This window comes from Carcharhinus amblyrhynchos, chromosome 12 (genome assembly GCF_965287045.1).
Source record: "Carcharhinus amblyrhynchos chromosome 12, sCarAmb.v2.hapA, whole genome shotgun sequence".
NCBI classification, from domain to species: Eukaryota; Metazoa; Chordata; class Chondrichthyes; order Carcharhiniformes; family Carcharhinidae; genus Carcharhinus; species Carcharhinus amblyrhynchos.
In genome coordinates, this window is record NC_137335.1 from 86,806,996 (window position 1) to 86,824,791 (window position 17,796).

The window sequence follows — 17,796 nt, forward strand, 5'->3', positions numbered from 1 at the left end:
CAGCGAAAGGAGTTTCTCTTCTTTCCTCGATCGAAACCTCAACCCTCAACTTCCTCTGCTCGAAGGGGAACAATTCCAGTCTCTGCCAACACCCTGACATTTACATTCTTGGCACTGTTCCAGTGAATAACAGTGCAGTCGTGCCTGGCTTCAAGAGAGGGAGTTTATATTAGTCGGGGGAGCCGGGGGGAGATCCCATTGCTCTGGGGGTTTATCCACAGGGACAGTTCAGTCAGTGCTCCTGACAGGGATTGTGTTGAGAGAGGATTGAATCAGAGCATTTAATAAATGCACTGTGCCCTGAAATGATAGGGATGGTCTCAGCATTTGTGAAGCTGTGTGACAATGGAATGAAGTCTCTTGCCACATATGTGTCAATGGCCTGGCTGCCAGTGATATAACTGGCATGAAAGGGGCATGGAAGCTCTCCCAGTCTGGCACAATCACCCCAGTAGTGCCAGGACCCCCTGTAATGTTAACACCAAAGTTGGTCCCGTGACATAACCTTTGCCTGATTGCTGTCATTCCTGCTCTGGGAAAGGTCAGCTCTCCCCAAATTCTCACTGACACTTCCCAAAATCCCCAAATTCTCACTGACCTTTCCCAAAATTCCCAAATTCTCACTGACCCCTTCCCAAAATCCCCAAATTCTCACTGACCTTTCCCAAAATTCCCAAATTCTCACTGACACTTCCCAAAATCCCCAAATTCTCACTGACCCCTTCCCAAAATCCCCAAATTCTCACTGACCCCTTTTCCCAAACATCCCAAAACTCTCACTGTCCCAGTCCCAAAATCCTAAAACTCTCACTGTCTCTTCCCCAAATTCCAAAACCCTCATTTTCCCAATCCCCCAAATCCCAAAACTCTCACCGCCCCCTTCCCGAAAATCCCAAAACTCTCACTGTTCCAATCCCGAAAATCCTAAAATTCTCACTGTCCCTTCCCGAAGATCCTAAACTCTCACTGTCCCAATCCCAAAAATTCTAAAACTCTTACTGTCCCTTTCCAGAAATCCCAAAATTCTAATTATCCCTTCCCAAAATCCCAAAACTCTCACTGTTCCAATCCCGAAAATCCTAAAATTCTCACTGTCCCTTCCCGAAGATCCTAAACTCTCACTGTCCCAATCCCAAAAATTCTAAAACTCTTACTGTCCCTTTCCAGAAATCCCAAAATTCTAATTATCCCTTCCCAAAATCCCCAAACTGTCACTGTTCGAATCCCGAAAATCCCAAAACTCTCACTGTACCTCTCTACAATCGGTCGGAGCCGGGCGCTTGTCTCCCGCTATCCCGAGAGCTCTCCCTCTCCCCTGGTGCTGAGCCGGGTGGATCCTCTCTCCCTGTCCCGGTGGATCCTGCCTCCCGAGACTGGATCAATCGGGGACTGAATCAACAAGCACTGATCCCCAGCGCTGTCTTGTGTAAAGTTAGCCAGTGAGTGTCAGAAGTTTCTGACTGACAGTTGGGACAGAGTTGGGATGGATGAGAGTGGGGAGGATTCAAGAGAAAAAAAATACACCAGCATTAAATCATCGAGAATAACAGAGGCAGAGAAAGAGGGAGAGACAGAAACAGAGATGCAGACACACCCAGAGATTGAGGGACACACACATCGGCATAGGGAGAGTCAGACAGAAAGAGACACCGGGAAAGAGGGAGAGAGAGAAATTTAAATTCCTTACCATGTTATAAATATTATATTAAATAATCTGACCACTCAGAAACATCTGCTTCAAGGTTAGAATTTCAGTATAAAGATGTTTTTGTTAGGGGAATGTCTTAGGGCAGAAAGAATTTTTAGCTCATTAAATCTGTATCAATTCTGTCTGTAAAGAGCTATTGTCCTATCGCACTCTCCAATACCATTAACATTCCTCATTAAAACAAAAACCCAGCTCTCTATTAATATGTGTTCGGGATTGTTTCAGTAATAGTTTGTGGGCAGGAAATCCACTGTCCAACTGCCCTAGATTTTCCAACCTGTTGTCGTTGAGTAACTTTTCCCCCAAGGTGTTCTCAGATTAATTAAAATTTAATGGTTAGCATTGCTGCCTCACCGTGCCAGAGACTCAGGTTCAATTCCAGCCTCGGGTCACTATCTGTGCAGAATCTGTACATTCTCCCCACGTTTGCATGGGTTTCCTCCGGGTGCTCCAGTTTCCTCCCACAGTCTAAAGATGTGTAGGTTGGGCAGATTAGCCGTGGGAAATGTATGAAGTTACGGGAATGGGGTTGGAGGGGTGTGGTGTGGGCCTGGTAAGATACTCTTTCAGGAAGTCCCTCCAGACTTGATGCGCCAAATGGCCTCCTTTCGGACAGTAGGTGTTCTGTGCCATGGCTTATTTGTTGCAGGCCCAGCATTATTGACCAGGAGAGCTGGTTAAGATTGTGCTGCCATGCATTGATAAATTACTGTGTTATCAGAGAACACTTCACTTTAATAGACTGCCAGACAATAACATCACCGAATTACAAAGTTAATTTATCAGTCACAAGTAGGCTTACATTAACACTGCAATGGAGTTACTGTGAAAATCTGCTAGTCGCCACACTTCACACCTGTTTGGGTACACTGAGGGAGAATTTAGCATAGCCAGTTTACCTAACCAGCACATCTTTCAGATTGTGGGAGAGAACCGGAGCATCCAGAGGAAATCCACGCAGACACGGGGAAAATGTGCAAACTCTATACAGACAGTGACCCAAGCCAGGAATCAAACCTGGTTCCTTGGCGCTGAGAGGCAGCAGTGCTAACCACTGTGCCACTAAAAGAAGCATGTTAATAAATTTCACAAGGAATATTCTATAACTTTGGTGGATGGGTTGAGATGATGGGCTCAGGTTACAGAGAGGGAAGGAGTCAATCTTTGTGATGGTGAAGTTGGAAGCTCAGCTCAGGTTTAGTTTGGACAGTGTGGTTTCAGACACTGTGGTTCAGCCAGAGAGGAGGAGGAGAGAGGGGACAGGGAGGGAGAGAGGGGCCAGGGAGAGAGGGGGCAGGGAGGGAGAGAGGGGACAGGAAGGGAGAGAGGGGCCAGGGAGGGAGAAAGGGGGCAGGGAGGGAGGCGATCAGCGGATCGGTGATGAGGTTCATGGTGGGAAGTCACAGACCATGGCTTTGGTGTTCCCCATGTTGATAGCTGGAGGACAGCATAGCCCAGATTGAGGAGAAGCTTGGACTGGGGTGGTGGGGTGTGGTGTTGGATGGACACAGAGACCCTGTGTCCAGTGTGAGGATGTGGATGTGCCGGCGTTGGACTGGGGTAAACACAGTATAAAGTCTGACAACACCAGATTTAAGTCCAACTGATTTATTTGATAGTACATTCACTAGCTTTCAGGGTTAGTCCCTTCGTCAGGTGAATGGAGAGTTCTGCTCTCTCCAGAACCCTCCATTCTCTCTCCAACTCTCTGCAGAACTCTCCATTCATCTGACGAAGGGACTAACCCCGAAAGCTAGCGAGTTTACTATCAAATAAATCGGTTTGACTAAAACCTGGTGTTGTCAGACTTTTTACTGTGTTTTCCAGTGTGAGGGTCAGTGGGTGGATGGGGAGAAGAAGCTCTGCCTCTCCCTCCCCTAATACACACAGGCACACATGGACATACACACAGATAGACACACACACACAGGCACACATGGACATACACACAGATAGACACACACACACAGGCACACATGGACATACACACAGATAGACACACACACACAGGCACACATGGATATACACACAGATGGACACACACAGGCACACATGGATATACACACAGATAGACACACACACAGGCACACATGGACATACACACAGATAGACACACACACACAGGAATGCTGCTGAGTATTTGCAGCGTTTCCCCCCTTTCTGTTGCACAATCTGCAGTGAAGTTGGACAAAGGGGGGAGGAGGCCGGAACCAATCTCGGCGCTCGCGAATTCCCAGGAGCGCCAGGCGGGACGGAACCGGAAATGCCCGGAGGATCTGATTTGGGGGTGGACAGTTTCCGGTTGGTGGCGGCAGGTGAAGCGATCCCGAGACCGGGACAGTGAGTGAGGGTGTTGGAGCCGGGCTCGGGGGGTGGGGGGCAGGCCGCACCGGGGTGGGGGTCGGGGTCGGGGCGGGGGGCAGTTGGTGCAGCGCAGGGGCGGTTCGGTGGGTCAGCACCAGGGAGCCGGGTTCGATTCCCAGCTCGGGGCACTGTCTGCACATTCTCCCCGTGTCTGCGTGGGTTTCCTCCATGAGCAGCCTGACCCCAGGTTAAAGTCCGGCCCATTTATTTGATAATAGATTCACAAGCTTTCGGGGTTAGCCCCTTCGTCAGGTGAATGGAGAGTCCTGGCCTCAGACAGAGCATATAAAACACAGACAGTTTAGAGATTACTGATTAGAATGCGAATCCTTACACCTAACCTGCTGTTCAAGGCCTAAAGTGGCTGATAATGTGAGTGGAAGGAGCCTGTCTTACACATACCTGTGATCAGTGCTCCTTCCACTCACATTGTCGGCCACTTCAGGTCTTGAACAGCAGGTTAGGTGTAAGGATTCGCATTCTAATCAGTAATCTCTAAACTGTCTGTGTTTTATATGCTCTGTCTGAGGCCAGAACTCTCCATTCACCTGACGAAGGGGCAAACCCCGAAAGCTTGTGAGTTTACTATCAAATAAATCGGTTGGACTTGAACCTGGTGTTGTCGGACTTCTTACTGTGTTTACTCCAGTCCGATGCCAGCATCTCCACATCATGGGTTTCCTCCCACATTCCAAAGGGTTAGGGTGTATTGGCCATGCTAAATTGTCCCTCAGTGTACCTGAACAGGGGCCGGAGTGTGGTGACCAGGGGACTGTCACACTAACTTCATTGCAGTGTTAATGTAACCCTTACTTGTGACGTTAATTAGTAAATAAGAATGACCTCTTTCTGCACTATAGGGATTCTGTAATTCTTGCCTCGGTCATGGCTGATTATCGTAATGGTGGAGCAGCCTCAAAGGACTTCCTCCTGTTCCTGTATCTCCAGCTGTGTCTAGTCCACCTTCTTTCATTAATTGGTGTGATTGTGTGTTAAACCCCTCAGCGCTGTGAAGATGCAGGCATCGATTGGCCACACCAGGCCGTTACTCCAGCTGACGCTAGCTTTGATTAAACCTGACGCTGTGGCTCACCCACTAATTTTGCAGGTAGGAGATTTTTGTTAACCACACTCATTCTGTGGGCATTAGTGGCTGCCTGAGTTATTACTTTAGCACTTCCTGTGCATTCCTAGCTGTTTACGTGTAGATTGGACCACACTTTAATTAAAGGAGGAAAGAAAGGACTTGTATCTTACGTGACTTTGGGACATTCTCTAAGGTACAATCCCCCTCACTTAAAAATCCACAATTAAACTGGTAATTCACATAAATGGCAAAAAATGAGCATTTTAACTTTTCAAATTATTGAATTATACTGAGCAGATAGACCTGTATTTACAGTTCACGCCGTCATTAAGGTTTACTGAATACAACGATTTGGCACATCTTCTCAACTCTCTCCAATATAAAACACCCTTTCCAGATGCACCACAGCTTGGTATGACTCCTGCTCTGACCAAGACTGCAGAAACTACAAAGAGTTGTGGATGTAGCCGAGTCCATTACACGAACCAGCCTCCCATCCATTGACTCTGTCTACAGTTCCTGCTACCTTGGGAAAAACAGCCAGCATAATCAAGAACCCCACACACCTTGGACATACTCTCTTCCACTTTCCTCAGACTGGAAAACGATACAAAACTCTGAGGTCAAGTACCGACCAACTCCAGAACAGCTTCTTTCCTGCTACCATCAGACTTTTGAATGGACCTACCTTATGCTCAACCTAGCAATGAACGTAATATTACATTCTGCACTCTTTCCTTTCCTTTTCTATGAACGGTATGCTTTGTGTAGCACGCAAGAGAGAATACTTTTCACTGTATGCTAATACATATGGCAATAATAAATCAAAAGCAAAGGGAAATAAACAGTACTTTATTACAGTCCATTTCGTTCTGCACTCAAACCTTTCTCATCTTTGTGACGTGAGGTTGGGGCCAGCACCAAACGCTGAATGCAGCAACCGCAAAAACGTGACTGGAAAGAGGAAATCGATGAATCTGGGAGCCAAGATCGAGCTCCTGAGCAAGATTGATGAGCTGGCCAAGATGAGCCACCGTGACCTGGCGCAGAACTTTGGGCTTCCCAAATTTACCATCTCCAGCTGGTTAAAACAGCAAGACAGACTGTACAATGAATGGTATTGGGACCTGAATCCTAACTGGAAAAGGAAGTGTGAGGGAAAGGATGGGGAGGTGGAGGATGCACTGTTCCGCTGGTTCCAAAATGTAGACAGGAAAGATGCAATTGTCAGCCACCTCACAGCACCAGGGACCTGGAGTTGATTCCCAGCTTGGGTCGCTATCTGTGTGGAGTTTACACGTTCTCCCCATCCCTGCGTTGATTTCCTCCTAGTGCTCCGGTTTCCTGCTACGGTGCAAATGACTTGCTGGTTAGGGTGCATTGACCTGAACAGGCATTGGACTGTGGTGACTAGGGGAATTTCACAATGGCTTCATTGCAGCGTTAATATAAGCCTGGAACACCCATCTTTTATTTACTCCTGTCAGCACTAGTTCTGTGACCCAGCCCTTGGTCATCTACCACATAAAGCAACATTACATCACGGCAGTGAGGGAGAGGGCCCCTGAGGACAGATTAATGTTTCATCGCTTTTTTTAGTTTTGACTCTTGCCTCTTCAGTTTTTACCATGACAGAATCCATACTGTGCAGTAAGAGGCCATTCAGCCCATCAAGTCTGCACTGTCTCTGCGAAAGAGCATTTTTACCCAATCCTCCCCTTTGCCTTATCCCCGTAACTACACACATTTACCATGGCTAATCCACCTAGCCGATGCTTGTTTGGACTTTTTAATGAATGAACAGCAGAGGAGGAGGCTGTTTTGCTCATCCAGCCTGTGACAGAGCAATTTAATTTGACCCACTCCATTGGCTCTTTCAATTGTAGGTTTTTCCTTTTCTTCTGTAATTGACATTGTGGCTTCAATAAAGCTAGTTGCACTGCTTCAAAGTTTATTTTTTATTTTACTGTGCTGCATACCAGCTTTACTGCAGTATTTCGTGGAATGCTGCAATCGTGCTGACATGTTACATCAACCATCACAGCTAGCTAATCACTAACACCAGCAACACGCCCTCTGTCACTGATGGAGATTCCTCTACCAGACTTCGAAATAGTGCTCTGAGATCCAGGCGGATCCTTAATTCAGTGTCTTATCTGAAGGTAGGACCAGTCTTCCTCAGTTTGGCTTCAGTTCTCAGTAAACATATTGATCTTGGAGGGGTGCAGGTTCACCAGAATAAAAGGGCTGAATTCTGGGGATGGGTTGTTTTGTCTGGGCTTCTATTCTCTCAAGTGTAAATGACTAATAGGCAAACTAATAAATGCTCAAAATGATTCAGCGGTAGTGGAAGAGTCAGTTACTAGGGGGGCACAACTTTAAGGTGCGAGGGGCAAATTTAAAGGAGATGCATGAGGCAGATATTTTACACAGAGGGTGGTGGCTGCCAAATAAACCTGTTGGACTTTAACCTGGTGTTGTGGAATTTGCTGCAAGGGGAGGTAGTGGAAGCGGATATGACAGTGAGTTTTAAGGAGCATCTGGACAAATACATGACTAGGATGGGAATGGAGGGATATGATCTCTGGAAAGGTGGGAGGTTTTAATTCAGTCAGGCAGCATGGTCGGTGCAGGGTTTGAGGGCTGAAGGGCCTGTTCCTGTGCTGTTATTTACTTTGTTCTCTTAGTTCTATGGTATTCCTGGGGGAAATCAAGGCTCAAATGGGCACAATGTCAGGAAACGTGCTTCCCCACAATGGTTGTGGAATTTTGGAGAACTTGTTCCCCGAGAGACTGAGTTAATTCAAGCTTACAAAATTTGGTTTGATTGATTTTTGTTAGGAAGGATGATGGAGCAAGAGCAGTTAAACAGAGTCCGTGTGTTTGAATGGTGGAGCAAGTTGTGGGGTTAGTAACCACCACCTGCTTGTTGGAATCTTAATGAATTGGCTGTTATTTGCAGCTTTGCTGTATTCAAACAGCAGCACTGCTGAGTGAGTTCCTGTCATTTCTCAGCTTTGAACGACTCCCGTGGAGTCATGTGTAGGCCAGACCGGGTAAGGACAGCAGATTCCCTTCTCGAAAGGACATCAGTGAACCAGATGGGTTTTTCCAAAAATATACTATGTTTTCTTGGTCATCATCAGGCTTTTAATTCCAGATTTTTAAAAAATTGAATTCAAGTTTGACCATCTGTTATGGTGGGATTCGAACCTGGGTCCCCAGCAAGTTACCCTGGATTACTATTCCAGTGTTAATACCACTTGATCACTGCCACATCCCTATTAGATTGTGGACTGGGTGAGCTGAGCTCAAGCCTCTTGTTCACCTGTTCCAGTGTTTCATGTTAAGGTTCACCCATGGGGAATGGTCAGAGTAGGGGAGCAGCCCCATGGCACGGTGACCACCCTCTGACAGTGATTGCTACCCCTTCAAATGTAACCCCAGGGTGGTCCTGAGCGGCTGTAATCACTGACTGCTCTGATCTCTGGAGCTTTTTATCATCCTTTGCTGCCTCTTGGTTTCAGGCTATCCATCAGAAGATATTGGACAACAACTTCATCATCTTGATGCACAAGTATTTAAAATGGGGTCAGAAAGAATCTCAGAAGTTCTACACAGAGCATTCAGGTATGAGTCCGCTTTCCTGGGAATGTTGATGAGTCCATTTAACTATTTCTTTGTTTTATTTATTCAAGTGATGAGGGTGTTGTTGACAGGTCCACATTCCTTTGCCAAATTTGCCACAGTGAAGTTGTTGGTATTCCTGTACACCTGCTGCCCTTGATGCTCTAACCTAGGGGACATGGGGTTGGAAAATGCTGTCATAGAATTAAAGGATGGTTACAGCACAAACAGAGGCCATTCGGCCTGTAGTATATGTGCTGGCTTTTGTAAAAGCTTCTCTGCTGGTCCCACTCTCCTTTTTCCCTGGATCTCTGCGAAGATTTTCTTTATAGATAATTTCCCAAATGTCTGGATTGAATCACCTCCAACACACTCTCAGATGGTGCATTCCAGATCCTAACCACTCGCTGTGTGAATCTGACTCCACCACACTGTCAGTGCATTGCAGACCCCAACCACTCATTATTAATTTTCTCCCCATGTCACGAGTCACCTTAAATTGGTGTTCCCTTATTCTTGATCCTTCCACATGGTAACAGTTTCTATCTTCAGACCCCTCATTATTTTGAATATCTTTAACAAACCACATCTCCACTTTCTCTGAAGCGAACAACCTCTAGCTTTGGCAATCTCACTTCATTGCTAAACCATTCCTCATCTCTGGAACCATTCTAACCATTCACAACCTTCCTATAGTTGATGTCCCGAAATGGACACGCTAATCCAGTTGAGGATGGACAAATGGTTGATAAAGGTTCATCATACCTTCCTTGCTTCTGTACTCTCCAATGTCCAGGCTCTCCTATGCTTTTATTAACCACTTTAAGTTCTTGCACACTGCATCCTCCACCTTCAATGCTTTGTGCACATATACTCCTCAGTCTCTCTGCTCCTGCACCCACTTTAGAATCGTATACTTTATATTGCCTCTTTTTATTCTTCCTACCAAAATATATCACATTTCTCTGCAATAAGCTTCACCTGCCCAATGTCCGCATATTCCACCTGCTTCTCTGTCGTCTTGTAGTTCGTTACTATCCTCTTCACAGTTCACAGTGCTTTCAAATCTAGTGTCCTCTGCAAATTGTGCCCTGTCTACCCAAGCTGAGTCATTAATCTCAGTCAAGAGACACACCAGTCCCAATACAGACTCCTGGGAAACTCCCTTACATACCACCCTGCGGTCTGAAAAAAAAACATTCACCACTGCTTCCTGTTGGTCAACAGCTTTATATCCACACTGCCATTTATTCTGCTTCACTGACTGCTGTATGACATATTATCAGACGCCTTTTGGAAGTTCTTGCACACTGCATCAGCTGTGATACTTTCATCAACTCTGTTACCTCATCAAGAAATTCAGTCAAGCTGGTGGAACACAATTTTACCATAACAGCTCCCATGCTGTTTTTCCCTTAATGAATTTTCATTATCCAAGCATTTTATTGTGATTATCGTTTCTAAAGGTTTATCACCATCGCTGACTGGCCTGTAGTTTCTGGCTACTCACAACACTTGTTAATTAAACAGTTTTATTATTTTTTTTTGTATGTTTCTAGGTAGATTCTTCTATCAACGAGTGGTGGAGTTTATGAGCAGGTAGGTTTTACAGACACTACAAATCACAGCCTCGTTTCTGATGGGGGCGTTGCTGAGACTGGCATTAGCGTTGTCTGGATGTTGGCAGAGTTGCCTTGACTTTAAGCTTGCTGCTTCTCTTCTCTTTGGCAGTGGACCCATGAGGGCATACATCCTGGCTCATGAAGATGCAATCTTGCGTTGGCGCCACCTGATGGGCCCCACCAGGGTGTTCCGAGCACGCTACTCCTCTCCAGAATCAATCCGCGGTAACTATGGACTGACAGACACCAGGAATACCACACATGGCTCAGGTGAGGATCCCTGGACACAGGCCCTCTTTGAACAAGGCTTAAGAAACTGCCATTGGAGCTGGTGATAATGTTCCCCCTCTATCTCTGAACCCAGTCTCTTTCACAAAAGCAATGTTCATCTTCAACCTTTACCTTCCCTTATGATATGCCCTTCATTGGTGGCAGTAGCACGGTTTATTATGAGTGGTAGCAAGGTTAGTCTAAAGCAGAATGGCAGGGCTGCCCCACCTTTGCTCTGTGAGGACTTGCTGTGTGGGAAGTGTTGTCAGTTACAGCAGCTTGAGCTCCAGGTTCAGAACCTGAGCAGCAGCTGCTGTCACTGCCATGTAGCCAGGAGGTTCAGCACTTTGTGCACTGCACGTTAACAGATGTGGTCAGTCCTCAGGCTGGGGGTATGTCAGGAGAGAAAGGAATGGGTGACCACCAGACAATCAAAACAAAACCAGGCAGATGGTGTGGGATTCCCCAGAGCCCATCTCGCTCTCCAATCAGTTTGTGGTTCTGAAGTCTGATGGTTCATTTAGGAGGTGTAGCCAGGGCCAAATCCATGGCACTGTGGGTGGCTCAGCTGTACAAACAGGTGAAGAAGGCAGCTGGGGGGGCAATAGTGATTGATAATTTAACAGGGATGTACACTGACTCCTTGCTGTCAGCGAGTGGCTGCTGAGCACTCTCGGTGGGAGGGCATGTGCTGTCAGCAGTCCTGGCCCACATTACAACCAGGTAGGAGGAGGGATGTGGTGATGCAGTCTGAATTTGGGGAGCTACAGGAAATTAGCATGCAAAATCACAAAAGTAATAATCTCCAGATAACTCCCAGTGCCAGGTGCAAATGTGTATTGAAATACAGGTACGGCAAGTAATTAGGAAAACTAATAGAATGCTATCGTTCATTGTGAGGGGAATTGAATACAAAAGTAGGGAGGTTATGCTTCAGGCATATAGGACATTAGTGAGACCACATAGGCTGGTTAGCTTAACTTCTGTAGCAGGAAAAATGCTTGAACCTATCATCAAGGAAGAAATAGTGAGACATCAGAATATAAATTGTCCCATTGGGAAGACGCAGCTTGGGTTCGTGAGGGGCAGGTCATGTTTGACTGATAGAATTTTTTGAGAACATTATGTGCGCGATGGATAACGGGGAACCTGTGGATGTGGTGTATCTGGATTTCCAAAGGACATTTGACAAGGTGCTGCACTAAAGGTTCTCCATTAGATAGAGATGCACAGTGTTAAGGGTAATGTATTAGCATGGATAGAGGATTGCTTAATTCACAGAAAACAAAGAGTGGGGGTAACTGGGTGTTTTTCTGGTTGGGATCAGTGACTCGTGATGTGCCTCAGGGATCAGTGTTGGGACAATTGTTTATGATTTACATAGATGATTTGAAGTTGGGGACTAAGTGTAATGTGTCAAAATTTGCAGAAGAGTAGCAGAGCGAAGTGTGCAGAGAAAGCAAAGGGATATAGACAGTCTATGTGAGGGTCTGACAGATGTTGGTGAATGTGAGGCTATCCATTATGGTAAGAATAACAGCAAAATGGACTGCTATTTAAATAGTAAAAAATTGCAGCATTCTGCTGTGCAGAGAGATGTGGGTGTCCTTGTTCAGGAATCACAAAAAGTTGGTTTGCGGGTACAGCAGGTAATTAAGAAGGCAAATGGAATTTTGCCCTTCATTGCTAGAGAGCTGGAGTTTAAAAATAGGGAGGTTATGTTGCAGCTGTATAGGGTGCTGGTGAGGCCACAGCAGTAGTACTGTGTACAGTTTTGGTCTCACTTGAAAAAGGGATATACTGGCACTGGAGGGGGTTCAGAGGAGATTCACGAGGTTGATTCCGGAGTTGAGAGGGTTGGCTTACGAGGAGAGACTGAGTAGACTGGGGTTATACTCACTGGAATTCAGAAGAATGAGGGGAAATCTTATAGAAACATATAAGATTGTGAAGGGAATAGATAAGATAGAAGCAGGGAAGTTGTTTCCACTGGCGGGTGAAACTAGAACTAAGGGGCATGGCCTCAAAATAAGGGGAAGCAGATTTAGGACCGAGTTGAGGAGGAACTTCTTCAGACAAAGGGTTGTGAATCTGTGGAATTCCCCGCCCAGTGAAGCAGTTGAGGCTATCTCATTGAACGTTTTTAAGGCAAGGATAGATAAATTTTTGAACAGTAAAGGAATTAAGGGCTATGGTGAACAGGTGGGTAAGTGAAGCTGAGTCCACAAAAATGTCAGCCATGATCTTATTGAATGACGGAGCAGGCTTGAGGGGCCAGATGGACTACTCCTGCTCCTAGTTCTTATGCTCACATCAGGAGTACCGTGTACAGTATTGGTCTTATCTAAGGAAAGATATAAATGTAATAGAAACAGATCGCAGTAGGCTTACTAGATTCATATCAGGAATGTCTTATGAGGAAAGGTTTGAGAGGTTAGGTTTGTATCCAGTAGAGTTTAGAAGAGTAAGAGAAACCTTTGAAATCTTGAGGGTTATTGACAGGATGTATGTGGACAGGATGTTTCCTCTTGTTGAAAATAAGCAGGCGCTCGTAGAGATGAGAAATGTTTTCTCTGAGGCTTTTGAGTCTCTGCAACTCTCTTCTCAAAAGGCAATGGAAGCAGAGATTCGGAATATTTTTACAGCAGAGCGAGAATGTTACAAGCAGATCAGCCATGGGCTTATTGAATGGCAGAGCAGGCACAAGGCGCCAAACCCGGGCAGTAAATAAGGTTAGTGACTTACAGATACAGATAGCGGCTATAACAGACTTGACTAAAAGAACGGCAGGAAATATTCCTGGATACAAGATGTTCAGGAAAGGGGGAGGAATGACATTAAGGAGAAGATTACAGTGCTGGAGAAAGGGAATTGGATAATCTGAAAAGGAAACGCTACAGGGAGAAGGCATGAGGTGAACTGCTTCTTCAGAGAGCTGGCATTGGCACAGCGAGCTGTATGACATCCCTCTGTGCTGTAATTATTGTCTAATTCTGTATCTCAAAGCAAGACAGCTTTAGTCTACTGCTTTTATACATAGAAAATAGAAGCAGGAGCAGGCCATTCGCCCTTTGAGCTTGCCCTGCCATTCATTGGCTAATCACCAAATTCAGTACTCTCATTCATTCACCCCCCCCCCCCCCCCCCCCCCCACCCAATCCCTTAAGCCCCAGGAGTTATGTCTAATCCCTTGAAATCTCTCAACTTTCTGTGCTACTGAATTCCACACATTCACCACCATCTGGGTGAAGAGATTTCGCCTCACCTCAGTTCCAAAAGGTTTACCCCTTATCCTCAATCCATGACCCCTAGTTCTGGACTCCCCCACCCTTGGGAATTTGATTAATAATTTACAAAGAGCACTGCACCTCACTGCTCAGAGTGTTACTGTGATGCTTGGACAATATTGGTAGCAGGTGCTGAGAGTAGCAGCAGAGCATTTCACATGTAGGCTCCCATCGTCTCAGAACTTGTGGCTGGGTTCCAACAATTTTTATCAAACACTATCAGCATGTTAACACAAGTAAGAAATCTCGTGAATCTGTGCCCATTTCCCTCCCTTCCTGTTGGTTTTATTAGCTGGTTTGCAGTGCACTTGTTCAAGACACGGAGGCACATCCTGAGCTTACACAGACTGTGCTCCATCAGGACTTTCTGTCTGCTAACAGGCTACACACTCCATTCTGAATTAATCTCGGTTTGATCTGCTCTCTTTGCTGATGTATGTGCAAAGCCATGGAGACAGAGCCAAGTGAGTGGGGCTAATTGGATTGCTCTTTCAAAGAAACAGGATAGGGGTGATGGGCTGAATGGCTGCTGTAAATTTAAACCCCCTGAAGAATGTTGGGTGAGTGAGCAGAGGTTGAACAATCAGGTTCCCTGAGCTGATCCCCCTCTGATCTGAAAGTCTTGAAATGTCTCTATCTCAGCCCCGTTATGATTGGTTCTTCACGTTTTTATCTTTCAGACTCCCCAGAATCAGCAGCAAAGGAAATTCCCTTCTTCTTCCCAGAGTTTAATGAGCAGCAGTGGATCAGCACTGAGGAGCAGTCTTATCGCCAAGGACAATACTTCTACCATTCTGAAAGACAAGTGCACCTGCTGACAACGCATCAGGAGCAGTTGCTGCAGTCACAAGGACACTGATCCTGGGAACTGACCCCAAGAGGGGCTGGAGGACACTGACCCTGGGTGGGGCTCGAGGGCACTGACCCTGCACGCTGACCATGGGTGGGACTGGAGGGCACTGACCCTGCACGCTGACTCCGGCAGGGCTCGAGGCACTGACCCTGCACGCTGACTCCGGCAGGGCTCGAGGCACTGACCCTGCACGCTCACCATGGGCGGGACTGGAGGGCACTGACCTTGGGACTAATTCTCGGGGCTTGAGGGCACTCACCTTGCACGCTGACCCCAGGTGCTGACTCAGGTGCTCCATGGTCAGTACCCCCATGCACTCCTGGGCAGTGCCCTTCTAGGTAATTCCATTCTCACTGTCCTATGTCTTCCAGACTCAGCATGAGAACAGTAAAAGCATCAATCCACTGGGGAAATACAGCCTCTTACTGTGGATCACAGCTCAGTGAAACGGTATAATAAACAGTCTACACTGACACAGTGCAGGAAGTATTTATCTTGAATTTGCATACTCCTATTATTGTTCTCTTCAAACTGGATACTCTTTCAGTGATTCTTTTCTGATATTTTTAAAACATGTGGTCAAATAAAGGTCTGTATATTTAAATCAACTAACGGTAAGCTTCCAGCTAATCCATTTCTCATTCAGTGTCTTCACGATATTGCTGCTTTTTAGTGTCTTTATTTGCTCATGAACAAGGTCATTATTTATTGCCCATCCCTCATTACCTTTCAGAAGGTGGTGGTGAGCTATCTTCTTAAACATCTGTCCTGTCAATCCTCTGCTGCATTCAGACATTGAGAGGAATGAGGAGGAACTGGGGCTGGAGGAAGCACTGACAGACTCCGAGGTGGGGAGAAAAAGTCCAGCCCAAGCTGGTGCCTGGATGTTTCTGTGAATTAACTGTAGATGTTCAGTAAGCGACTCATTGAAAGAAATAATACATTTATTGTGTAAAAGGTGAGTTGGGGGTCCTGGTTTATATAATTGGTTTTGAACAGGAATATAAGGGCTCAGCAGTGTCATTCTGTGCAAGATTAGTGGGAAACACCACCTTGTGTGGTTCTTGACAATGTCACCAAGTGGCTTTTCACAGACGTTTCCAAGTTAGTTATTGTGAGAGAGAGGCAAGAGGGTCAGGGAGACACAGAACACTTAGAATCATCTGAACAAGTTCAACAACAACCTCGTTTACATTTGAAGAAAGAAGTGGGGAAAAAAATTGCACTCAGAAAAAGGTCTTTTCCAGATAATTGTTAAGGAACATTCCGGAAGGATCCAGCTCCTCACGGATGGAGCAGAACTTGTGGAACGCCGGGTACGTCTTTTCAAAGTCCTGCCGTAGAAAGCTGTGTGCCTGGAATGTTAACAGGAGGAGGATTAAGATCTGGGACTGATGTGAAATGTCACTATAATCCCCAGTTAGAAAGAGAAGTGATTGCATTGAAAAATATTCAATTCTTCCAGGACTTAACACGATAGAAGCTGTGATGCTGTTTCCCCACAAGTCTGATAATATTCAGTTGTTGCTTATGCACGGCAGAGATGGATGGACTTTTGGAATGATAAGTCAGTCTGGGTTTAAATCTTATTGCAGTACTCAATCCCACAGCCCGGTTTCTGTTGGGAAGGCCAATTATCCCCACTCACCTTTGCCCAATGTGGTCTTCCCCCGTTCCTCTTCATGATCTCCTCGTACATTGCCCAGTACCTCTCTCGTGGTATCTCCTTGCCATAGGGTCTGTGAGGGAAAGATAGCATCAATCACGAACGGTCAGCATCACCCGGCATTTCTCCCAGAGCACAGGGACAGCAAGTGACACTGGAGCTTCCAATCAGCATCACAAAACATTACATCATCTTCCTTGAGAAATATCTTATTCTCAATCACTTCACTCTATTAAGTAGTGGCATTGAAGGCAGTTCAGAGGAGGTTCACTAGATTGATTCCAGGGATCTAGTTGGCAGTTGGTGACTGGTGGAATGCCGCAGGGATAGGTGCTGGGGCCTCAACTGTTTACCATTTATATCGATGATCTGGAGGAGGGGGCTGAGTGTAGGGTGACGAAATTTGCTGACGACACAAAGATGAGTGGAAAAGCAAATTGCGTGGAAGGCGCAGGAAGCCTGCAGAGGGATCTGGATAGGCTGAGTGGGCGAGGACCTGGCAGATGGAGTATACAATTAGCAAGTGTGAGGTTATCCACTTCGGTAGAAATAATAGTAGGAGGGATTATTATTTAAAGGGCGAAAAGCTGCAGCATGCTACAGTGTAGAGGTTCCTGGGGGACCTTGTGCATGAGTTGCAAAAACCCAGTCTGCAGGTGCAGCAGGTGATCAAGAAGGCGAATGGGATGCTGGCCTTTATAGCGAGGGGGATAGAATATAAAAGTCGGGAGGTCTTGCTGCAACTGTACAGGGCACTGGTGAGGCCGCAGCTGGAGTACTGTGTGCAGTTTTGGTCGCCGCACTTGCGGAAGGATATATTGGCCTTGGAGGGAGTACAGAGAAGGTTCACCAGGCTGATACCAGAGATGAGGGGGGTTGGACTATGAGGAGAGATTGAATACATTGGGTCTGTACTCGTTGGAGTTTAGAAGGCTGAGGGGGGATCTTATAGAAACATATAAGATAATGAAGGGGATAGATAGGGTAGAGGTAGAGAGATTCTTCCCGCTTAGAAAGGGTAGCAGGACTAGAGGGCACAGCCTCAAGATAAGGAGGGGGGGGAGGTGCAGTTTAGATCAGAGTTGAGGAATTTCTTCACTCAAAGGGTGGTGAATCTCTGGAATTGTCTGCCTGTTGAAGTGGTGGAGGCTATCTTGCTGAATATATTTAAGTCATGGGTAGATAGGTTTCTGATAGACAAGGGAATTAAGGGTTCTGGGAAGAAAGTGGAACTGATCCACTTCAGCCATGATCTTGTTGAATGGTGGGGCAGGCTCGAGGGGCTAGATGGCCTACTCCTGCTCCTATTTCT

At 46.2% G+C, this 17,796-nt stretch overlaps 2 protein-coding genes across 2 annotated transcripts in view; one reads left to right on the top strand and one right to left on the bottom strand.

The window, feature by feature from the left end:
- Positions 1–3,986: 3,986 nt before the first annotated feature.
- nme6 (NME/NM23 nucleoside diphosphate kinase 6) lies at positions 3,987–15,304 on the top strand. Its single transcript, XM_080200885.1, has 6 exons — positions 3,987–4,048; positions 5,078–5,180; positions 8,687–8,789; positions 10,346–10,385; positions 10,518–10,678; positions 14,646–15,304. Exons 2-6 carry the CDS (start codon positions 5,088–5,090, stop codon positions 14,822–14,824), a joined length of 576 nt encoding a protein of 191 aa, XP_080057011.1. The 5' UTR covers positions 3,987–4,048; positions 5,078–5,087; the 3' UTR covers positions 14,825–15,304.
- A 440-nt stretch (positions 15,305–15,744) lies between these two features.
- The window catches only part of LOC145351193 (L-gulonolactone oxidase), a 39,923-nt gene continuing 37,871 nt past the window's right edge, over positions 15,745–17,796 (bottom strand). Inside the window, exons 11-12 of the mRNA XM_080200880.1 lie at positions 16,467–16,557; positions 15,745–16,173 (exon numbers count right to left, since the gene is read on the bottom strand). Coding sequence (XP_080057006.1) covers positions 16,045–16,173; positions 16,467–16,557 — 220 coding nt within the window. The 3' untranslated portion in view covers positions 15,745–16,044. The remainder of the gene's footprint in view (positions 16,174–16,466; positions 16,558–17,796) is intronic.